Source organism: Papio anubis, chromosome 4 (assembly GCF_008728515.1).
Source record: "Papio anubis isolate 15944 chromosome 4, Panubis1.0, whole genome shotgun sequence".
In the NCBI taxonomy this organism is placed as follows: domain Eukaryota; kingdom Metazoa; phylum Chordata; class Mammalia; order Primates; family Cercopithecidae; genus Papio; species Papio anubis.
Genome location: NC_044979.1, coordinates 102,554,338 through 102,565,034, shown reverse-complemented (window position 1 = coordinate 102,565,034; position 10,697 = coordinate 102,554,338). Strand labels below are relative to the sequence as shown.

The following is a 10,697-nucleotide window of genomic DNA, read 5'->3' as shown; positions in this document are numbered from 1 at the left end:
ATAATGTATAATAATGTATCTATAATATAGCATAGTTTTTCTATTAAAAAATAAAAATTCAAAATAAGTCAAAGGCATATTGTTTGGAAATAAATGTTTGTGTGCTAAATTCCATTCCTTTGCAATAAAACTAACATAGTGGTAGTGCTGTGTGTGCTGTGTTTGTCTTTACCAATGAGTCTGGAGAGTTTTCTGTCTCTCTCTAGGTATTCAGAAAACTGGGGATATAAGAACCCCTACACAAAGATTACCTAGTTCTGGGGCTTTTGAATTGTGTTCAGTAACGGTTAGTCAACCTCTTTCAGAAGCTAGGGAAGTAGTAATGCCCTATTTTTACAACACATTGTATGACAAAGCAGATGGGGCAAAATGTAAATAATTGGTGAATCAGAGATAACTAGGATTTTCTTGCACTGTTGCAATGTTCAAATTTGAAACTACATCAAAATAAAAGTTAAAAATATAGAAAAGGAATGAAAAATTTTAGAACTGATGTGGAACAATATTCAAAATATTTTAAGCGAAAAAAGCTAGGTGCAGAAGAACATGCTACCATTTGTCTGACTTTGATATTAATACTGGCCTCATCAAATGAGTTGGGGAGTATTACCTTATTTAAAGATTTTGTGTAAAACTAGTATTATTTCTTCCTTAAACATTTGACAGAGTTCAAACTGAAGCCACCTGGGCAGCCTGGTTTAAATTAAAAACCTTATGGCAAGGCTTTTCATTTAAAGTCACAACCAATTTCTTTCTGTTTTTAAGACTCTTGCTCTGTCACCCAGGCTGGAGCGCAGTGGCGCTGTCATGGCTCACTGCAGCCTTGACTTCCTGGGCTCAAACAATCCTCCCACTTCAGCCTTTTGAGTAGCTGGGACTACAGGCACACACCACCATGCCTACTGACTTTTCAAATTTTTTTGTAGAGATGGGGTCTCACTATGTTGCCCAGGCTGGTCTTGAAGTCCTGGACTCAAGCAATCCTCCCACCTCAGCCTCCCAAAGTGCTGGGATTACAGGTATGAGCCACTGCATTCAGCCCAATTTCTTTAATAGATAATAGGGCTATTCATATTTTCTTTTTGCAACTGTTTCGGTAATGCGAATTTTTAAAAGAATTTGTATATTTCATTTATGTTGTTAAATTTGTTAGCATAAAGTTGTTCACAATATTCCCCTATTTTCTGTTCTTTTAATTTCTGTAAGAGCTACACTAATGTCCCTCTTTCATCCCTAATGTTGGTAATGTGTATCTTCTTTCTTTTCATCTTTACCAGTCTGTAAAGATTTTATAAATATTGTTGACCTTTTCGAAAAACCAACTGTTGGCTTCATTTTCTTTATTGTGTAATACTACCTTAGAGGACAGTAGTTCCTAATGCCTACTTTTATTATGAGTCTCTGCCATTTATAAAGAACTGTGGACAGCACAGGGAATGGGGGAAGAAAACTCTGGTGAAGCTTGAATCTTGGTAACAAAACAGTGACTTCATCAGAAAATTCTGTCACTCTCTATTAGATGTAATGGAGTTTGACCTTTTGGAATTTGGAATTTTTCAAATGAATAGGACAAAAATTTTAAAAACTCTCGTATTACTATGTGATAACACACATCTTTACAACTTTATGTTTGTTTTATCAATTACATATTAAAGATAGAAAATGGATGTGTTGTGATTCCAATTTGTTCCTGGCTAAAGGCATGTCTTACCAACAGCTTTTCCTGTTTGCACAACATTCCGGCTAGTTGTGACCATGACATTTCCAATTTTTTTGCCACGTTCACTATTCTGAACAGAACTGGGTAAAAGATAAAAGAAGTGTTAAGTACAATTTTTAAAAAATCTCACACATGCATACAGACACATGTAGACACACACACAATAATCACTCTGTAACCATCCCAAATTAGAATTACTGAGAAAAGAAGCTAAATTATTTGTTATGAATTTATTAACCTTTTAAGCATGTGCATTTTCAGAATACATGAGAAGAACATACAGATGAACCAAAAAGTGGTGAGGACATAAGGATGTATGTATGGCTGGCTACATCTCTCTGACAGCCATGGTTTGCTAAAAGCACTTCACCAAAATAAAAATGGTAAATCCTATTATTAGTTCACACCATCCTCTATGAAGAGCGGTGTTTTCACTTTGAAACATAACACACCGCTGAGCTAAAGAATGTTATGCACATATTTGGTTACTATTTGAAGCATAAGTCTATCAAGTAGAGAAAAACAATCCCCAAATAGCAATGAAACACATGGCATAAATTCAGAATTAAGAATTTTCCCAGTATTTTCTTTAAGTACTTACTGTGAGAATCTTAACTTCATGTCTGATACTGAGTATTGGCCTTGAAATGGATGGCTGTAAAAAAAAAAAGTTTGCATTTAAACTATCAGTATTTTACCAAGAAGGCTGCAAAAAAGAGTTATCACAAGAAAATATTAGTAAACTTCTCATGGACGACACAGCTGGGTGGCAGTGCTGAATTTAGTATCAGGAAACTTGGCTTTGATCACAGCTCTCCACTTACAATGATGACATCCAGAAAAGATTACCTAACCCCTCTGAGCTTTAGTTTCCTCACTTGTAAAACAGGTGTGTTATGTGTTTTGTGTGTGTGTGTGTGTGTGTGTGTGTAGCCTGTGTTAGTGCTATCCTGACATTCTAATTTATGTGGTCTGTCTTGGGTGGGGCTCAAGCATCAACATTTTTTACAAGCTCCCCAGGACAGTCAAGGTGAGTCACTGGTTTTAGGACATGGTCATAGATCATACCTTGATCCTGGCCGTCTTACAAATGTGTGCTATTGGTTATGCAAATATTTGTGGATGGATCAACAAAATCTCTACTTTCTGTTAGAAAAGCAGCTCAAAAGGCAGGTCTTAAAAAAAACCAGCAATATCGTTATTTTTGTAAGAAAATACATTATTCAGACTTCCCTATTTCCATTATATTAAAAGAAAAAATATATATATATATAAATCAGGCATTCTGCAATTATACAGGCAGTAGGAAAAAAAAATCAAGCAACTTGACCACATAAAATGGAGGGGTCAATATCCAATTCTTATCTCAGGAGTCCCTCTGTCAAGGTGTAACAAAGAAAGTGATCCTAGTAAAATCTATAGCTACTTATAAAATTAATGGTTCTTCAAATGACAACAAACTACTCTTCATGGCCCAAAGTAAGCATATGTAACACTTCTTATTCCTAGATTCCTGAATCACAGGATTGAAATACTGACACATCACTTGATCATTCTCTATGTTCTGGAATGACTATATTTAAGGGATGAAATATGCCTGCTGCTTGTTAAGTTAGAATGCTACCTTCCCTAATCTTTAAGAGTTAAAGGGTTTCATACTTCTCGAAAGTTATAATTAGTTTGAAATATTTCTAAATGACACCCTCTGATAACAACAGAAGTTTAGCATTTCTTATTTTATTTTTTTGAGACAGAGTCTCACTGTTACCCAGGCTGGACTGCAGTGGCGCAATCTCGGCTCACTGCAACCTGCCTCCCAGGTTCAAGCGATTCTCCTGCCTCAGCCTCCTGAGTAGCTGGGAGTATAGGCATGTACCACCATGCCTGGCTAATTTTTTGTATTTTTAGTAGAGACAGGGTTTCACAATGTTGCCCAGGCTGGTCTTGAACTCCCGAGCTCACGTGATCCACCCACCTTGGCCTCCCAAAGTGCTAGAATTACAGGCGTGAGCCACCAGGCCCGGCTGCATTTGTTATTTTTAATTTGGTAAAAACGTTGAAAATTTGCTATTGAAGAAAACTAACTATTCACCCCAAAATATACCTCTTTGATGTATTTCAAGATGGCTATTCAGAAGGGCTGGAAATGCAAGCATAACTGAAAAGCTGTCTTTTTGGGGGTAGATTTGCATCTGTGGAGAAAATCTGCATTAATGCAGCCTGGTTTGCTCTGAGGCCCTCCAGTATCAAGATACAGGAAAGATGAACTGAGTGTCTGGCACCTTTAAAGGTCTGAAAGAAACGTTTACCATCAATTCTCTCTGAGGGCTGCTAAGTGTGAAGCTGGGTACACAATCCAGTCACCCTGTAGCTCTCCCTCATGCACATTAATAAATTTGCATGCCATTTCTCCTATTAATCTGCCTTTTGTCAGCTGACTTTCCAGTGACCCTTCAGAGGATGAAAGGGAAGTTCTCCCTTGGCCTGCACTATCATATCTGCGTGATTTCCCTACCTATATATTTTAGTTAACAAGTCATTCTTCAGCCTTCTTTTCAATCTAAATAGCCTCAATTTCTTCACATGTTCTTCTAAGCACCATTTCATAATCCTTTTAAAACTCATTTCAGCTAAGGCTTTTTTGGACCTGTACTAACATCTATAGAGCTGGTTCAAGTTAAAAGCACCAGATGTAGTGACAGATAAAGATTTGACCAGGCCTCCCAGTGCAGGGCCCAGGGAGGAGACTGGGATGGCTCTGTGTGTTGACTGCTTGGACAGTCAAGGCTGACCTGCCTTCCCAGCACCACCCTGTGAGTGCCACCCTGTGAGTGCCATCCTGCTCCTCCACATCTGTTTCCCTTCAGCATGTTGAGAATAGAGACTTTGTAGTCAGTGAGGGAGAACACTTTGAACTCAGCCCTTTCATTTAATACTATTAAAATGGTTTTGCCTTTTAATTTGCTGTTTTTACTATAGTCAAATGGCAATATAGGTTTCTGCTACAGCCAAGTGTGATGATTAAATTCACCAAAATTGGTGCTGAACCTAGTCATTTTTACTTTAAAAGATGGGGTCTCATTATGTTGCCTAGGCTGGCCTTGAAACCTTGGGTTCAAGTAATCCTCCCGCTTCAGTCTCCCAAGTAGCTGGGACTATAGGCACACGCCAATGTGCCCAGCTCCTTGGTTATTTTTCTTGATGCATAATGCAAAGCTTAACAGACATGTTACCCAAAACCCTCTGTGTACCACCTTACTCATGCACATACTTCCCCAGGTTGCTATGGCTTCAATATCGGGTGTGTGTGAGTGTGTGTGCAGCAAAGTATCCTTTCTAGCACATCTTAAATCACATTAGAAAAGTTAACTCTAGTCCCAAGATAATATGGTAGTCAGTACAAAGGTGACTTTTGTTCCTCACAGAGAAGTTTAAAATTCAAATGAAAATGGTGTATGCTTGGCTGGGCATGGTGGCTCACGCCTGTAATCCCGACACTTTGGGAGGCCAAGGTAGGTGGATCACGAGGTCAGGAGTTCAAGAACAGCCTGGCCAAGATGGTGAAACCCCGTCTCTACTAAAAATACAAAAATTAGCCGGACCTGGTGGGAGGTGCCTGTAATCCCAGCTACTCGGGAGGCTGAGGCAGAAAAATTGCTTGAACCTGGGTGGCAGAGGTTGCAGTGAGCCAAGATCACACCAGCACTCCAGCCTGGGCAACAGAGTGAGACTCCGTTTCAAAAAAAAAAAAAAAAAAAGAAAATGGTATATGCTTGTATCATTATGAAAAACCACACCATCTTTTTTAATTTTTATTTTATTTTATTTTTTTTAAGACAGAGTCTTGCTCTGTCGGCCAGGCTGGAGTGCAGTGGCGCGATCTCAGCTCACTGCAAGCTCCACCCGGGTTCACGTCATTCTCCTGCCCCAGCCTCCCAAGTAGCTGGGACTATAGGCGCCTGCCACCACGCGTGGCTAATTTTTTTTGTATTTTTAGTAGATACAGGGTTTCACATCGTTAGCCAGGATGGTCTCGATCTCCTGACCTTGTGATCCACCTGCCTCAGCCTCCCAAAGTGCTGGGATTGCAGGTGTGAGCCACTGCGCCAGGCCTTATCTTTTAATTTGGAAAACAAGTTCCTATATACACTATATCAACTGATCTCCTTCGATGCTCTCTGTTGTATTCACACACAAATGTTATTGTTTCATAATGGCTTTAATCAACGGCCTTTTATGCCTATGTGGGATAAAGCCTTCATCATCAACATTCAGTGTTGCAGCAGGTATTAAGTTTTGTTGAACCTTAGAGTCTGATGTGGAAACCAGGTCTGACCATATATCCAGGAATCCAAATATTAACTTTTTTTTTTTTTTTGAGACAAAGTCTCCCTCTTGTTATCCAGGCTGGGGTGTAACGGCGTGATCTCGGCTCACTGCAACCTCTACCTCCTGGATTCAAGGGATTCTCCTGCCTCAGCCTCCCAAATAGCTGGGATTACAGGCGCCCACTACCATATCTGGCTAATTTTTTTGTATTTTTAGTAGAGATGGGATTTCAGCATGTTGGCCAGGCTGGTCTTGAACTCCCGATCTCAGGTGATCTGCCCACCTCGGCCTCCCAAAGTGCTGGGATTACAGGCATGAGCCCAGCCCCAGATATTAACTTTAATTGGTTTCGCATACGTCATGTTTTAAAATAGCCTCCTAGTTTTACGCATGCAGTAAACCAGTGGTATTTCCTACTAGGATTCTATCTTGTTGAACCATTCTGGTAAAGAACAGCTCCAGGGAAAGAGAGAAGAATCACTGTGTACTGAGCATCACCGAGTGCCAGGGACTTGCTCTCTGAATCACATCGAGAGCCAGGGAAATGTCAGTGCTTCCCATAATGCTCATGCTTTTTGTATAACAATCTGAATATGGAAGCAGTTTCTAAGCTGTTTCTCTATATTTGGGAGCCTTTTTATGACCTACTTAAGGGGATTCTTGAAGATATTGACAATATCAAAGTTAAAATAGATTTTTCTTTGTATTGGGCACTTGTAAACCAACCATTATGTACTACAATCTTCAGAGGATGCGCTTACTTTGGATTTATTTCTGCAAGTGCTGGATGCTTGTTGCTGTTCCACACCCTGTAGTTGTGAGTATTCTTCCATGCTGTAACAAAAGTTGTCCCATAGTCCGATAGTATCTTTTCATTATCTGTCAAGTAAATATTTGAAAGAAGTTGAGCTGGGCTGTAGCCATTCAGGGATGTGAAGACTACAACCAAAAAGGGTAAAGGAACGACTTTATCCCCCTGCCCTCCCATATTTGGGGGAGATAGCCTACCAGATGTCAGGAAACTTGGGTCTAGTTCCAGAAATCCTGTTAAGGAGCTATGTGGCCTTTGGCAAGTCACTGAATCACTCAGAACTTCATTTTCCTAACTGGAAAATAAGAGGGTTGAGCCAGATATTTTCCAAGGTTCCTTACAACTCCAAAATATTTCCATGTTCTCCTTACCATTATGAGGACAGTATTATTAATTAATCAAAAACTATATGCTTGACAGTGAATAAATATACTGGTTTATATGCATGGCATAGGCAATTGGGATATCTTTCTACTTTTTTATAAATGCCATTTTTCTACAAAAAAAAGAGATTAAGAATGAATACACAAAGTGGTTCTTTCAGTCATGATGGTCTCTTCTTTGGACTTTGTCTATTTGGTGTTTCATTCTTGAATTTCCTAGCATTTCACTGTCAAAAACACTTTAAAAAGGCCATGCACGGTGGCTCATGCCTGTAATCCCAGCACTTTGGGAGGTCGAGCAGGGCGGATCACCGGAGGTCAGGAGTTCGAGATCAGCCTGGCTGACATGGCGAAACCCCATCTCTACCAAAAATACAAAAATTAGCCGGGCGCGGTGGTGGGCACCTGTAGTCCCAGCTACTCAGGAGGCTGAGGCAAGAGAATTGCTTGAAACTGGGAGATGGAGGTTGCAGTGGGCCAAGATCACGCCACAGCACTCCAGACTGGACGACAAGAGTGAGACTCCGTCTCAAAAAAAAAAAAAAAAAAAGACTTAAAAGAATATACAGAAAACTGATAAAGTTTTCAGCTTTATCAATACCATTGGAAAGTATCCATGTGTGTTTCCTCCACTTGGAAGATCAGAAATGGTTTGGAAAACTGATAAAAATGGCTATTACTTCATATATTAATTGCATGTTGTTTGCTTTGAAGGTGAAATACAAAGTGAAAACAACCTTTTGTTGGTAGGAAAGGAAATGAATGAGATACACAGTTCTATACACAGCATAAAGAAGTTGTTCTAAGAACACGTTACTCAAGCAGTTCATTGGGGTGAATTTCCTCATTTGACCTTGTTACTTGTTAAGAATATGGGCCTAAGCCAAACTGTTTGGGATCAGATCCCGCCTAAGCCTCTTATCAGATGGATGAGCAAGCTATTTAACCTCTGTGAGCTTCATTTTCTCTTCCGTAAAAGGTGATGACAAGGTACCTACCTTCAGGATTGCTGTGAGGATGAAATGAATTACTAGAGGTACAGTGCTCAGAACACTGGTCCCTGCATATATTTAATGTTCAAAAAAAAAGTGAGCTACTATTATTCAGTGCCTACAGCCTCCTGGGCAAATATTTTTAAAAAAGCAAATTAATTAAGCTACATGACAGTGGGGACTGAAGTTTTCTTTCTAGATTACTGAATGATTTGGGGTTAAAGGATTTAATTTTGGTGTCTCAGCTGCTATACTGGTAGTGGTGGCAAACATTTAAAAATATCCCATTAACTAATGAGGACTTGTTCCTCAGCTATCTTTTACAAATGAAAAACTCTCCTGAAACCTGATTTAAAACTCCTTACACGCACTGTGAACAACTAACCTGGGAGCATGTGGCGGCAGTGGTGGTGGTGGTGGTGGTGGTGGGTGTTGATTTAAAAAATCTACTGATACAACAATGTGAATGTATCTAATGCCACTGTGGAGCTGTACATTTAAAAATCGTAAAGATGGTAAATTTTATGCTATGTGTATTTCATCACAATTTAAAAAATAATGGTTAACTGAAACAAAAACACAAGCTCAACATATTTCTAACAACTCTAATGAATATTTGCCAAATGTCCAATGTGAAAATCTCATTGTAGAGCTCCATTTTCACTATTTATATATTTTTTTCCCAAGGGGAATGAGAGAGTTTTAATGCAGGAGTAAGCCCATGTTTACCTGCCCCATTTTAACCCTTTAATAGGAATAATAATATTTTTTAGAATGGATTATAAATTTGAAGATTTAATCATTTACAACACGGTTTTCAATGATTTCTATTTTTTATATTCTTCTTTCTCCCTTTATACGTCTTAAAAACATGTAGACAGTATTCATAAACAGCTGCCAAACACAGAATACGACGCAGCCATGTAAAAGTGATGATGTATGTTCATGTTATGTTGATACATGTTTCTATTATAAAGTAATAAAAAGTTTCAGAAAACACGTATAAAGGGATCCATTTTTGTAAAAGGACCACCAAAAGTACCATGAAACCAAAATCCAAAATACATGCATAGGAAAAGATCTGCAAGGCTATAAAGTACTCAAGATGTTAAAAGTGGCTATCTCTGTGTGAGGGAATAACTGGTAATTTTTCTACAAGGAATATGTATTTATTGTGCAATCCAAAACCTCATAAATGTTACAAAATGAAAAATTATAATAAAACAGTATCTGTGTGCTCTGCATGGTTTCTTACCTAATTGCAGTGTGGCAGCCAGCAGGGCATGAATGTAGACTGCAAACTGGGCCCGGATCCATTCGTCACCTCCCTCCCAGCCTGTGCCATCTAGGAAGACGTCATCCCGATTCTCAGTCACGTGCCTCACTAGGTAATCTGCGAACCTTAGGTCTGCAGTGGTTGGGTTAAGCAGCTTCCTGAGTTCTGGATCATGGATCTGGATCAGAGCTTCTTCTACCTAGAGGGTATCCAGGTACAAGTCAGAGTCTGGGCATTCACGCAGACATCCATGCCACACTTTACAGAGTAACTACAGGGAAGGTGGAGCTGGAAATAAAAAATATGAATAATAGCATTCTCAAAAGGTGAGTCTAAGAAAGAGGTCTGTACACTGAAGTTTTCTTTCTATTTATAAAATGTTCACTTTCTGTTTTTAGAAAATAACACATAAATGTAGTATTTTAAACTATAAAATTACATAGATTGCAAATATTTGGGAAAACATAGAAATACGTGTAAAAATCACCTTTATTTCACTAGCAGAAATGAACACATTTAACAAATGTAATTCCTTAAATACTTTTTCTTTTGAGTGCAGATATTTTAGAATATTCTTGGTTTTTTTTTTTTTTTGAGGCGGAGCCTTGCTCTGTTGCCCAGGCTGGAGTGCAGTGGTGCAATCTCGGCTCACTGCAAGCTCCACCTCCCAGGTTCATGCCGTTCTCCTACCTCAGCCTCCTGAGTAGCTGGGACTACAGGCGCCCGCCACTGTGCCAGGCTAATTTTTTGTATTTTTAGTAGAGATGGGGTTTCACCGTGTTAGCCAGGATGGTCTCAACCTCCTGACCTTGTGATCCACCCGCCTTGGCCTCCCAAAGTGCTGGGATTACAGGCGTGAGCCACCATGCCCAGCCAGATACTTTAGAATATCTTATTATGTAGTATTTGGCATACTAAAAAATACATGTAACTTACAGGTTAGTTTTGAAGTATAATAATAAAAGAAATTCCTATGAACCCACCAACCAACTACAGAACTAGAATGTAACCAATAATGTTGAAGCAGCTCCATGGTTCTCCCATCCATATCCTCCTGTCTTGGAAAATGTATATACTCTTTCTTCTTCAAATTTGGGATTATAATAAATACATCTTTGAATCCTGAACTTTCATTATATTATAACCATTCGCCCAAGAAACATGTTTTCATACGTTCTGTCAGAAA

At 39.1% G+C, this 10,697-nt stretch overlaps 1 protein-coding gene across 4 annotated transcripts in view; it reads right to left on the bottom strand.

The window, feature by feature from the left end:
• AVL9 (AVL9 cell migration associated) overlaps positions 1 to 10,697 on the bottom strand; it is a 95,996-nt gene that overhangs the window by 6,080 nt on the left and 79,219 nt on the right. For all 4 annotated transcript variants that reach the window (XR_002520976.2, XM_009203140.4, XM_003896129.5 and 1 more), the window contains 4 exons: positions 9,491 to 9,710; positions 6,811 to 6,928; positions 2,322 to 2,375; positions 1,712 to 1,800 (listed from right to left, as the gene is read on the bottom strand). Coding sequence is in view for 3 of the 4 variants with exons in the window: in XM_009203140.4 (XP_009201404.1) it covers positions 1,712 to 1,800; positions 2,322 to 2,375; positions 6,811 to 6,928; positions 9,491 to 9,710 (481 nt within the window). In the remaining variant the exon portion in view is untranslated. The remainder of the gene's footprint in view (positions 1 to 1,711; positions 1,801 to 2,321; positions 2,376 to 6,810; positions 6,929 to 9,490; positions 9,711 to 10,697) is intronic.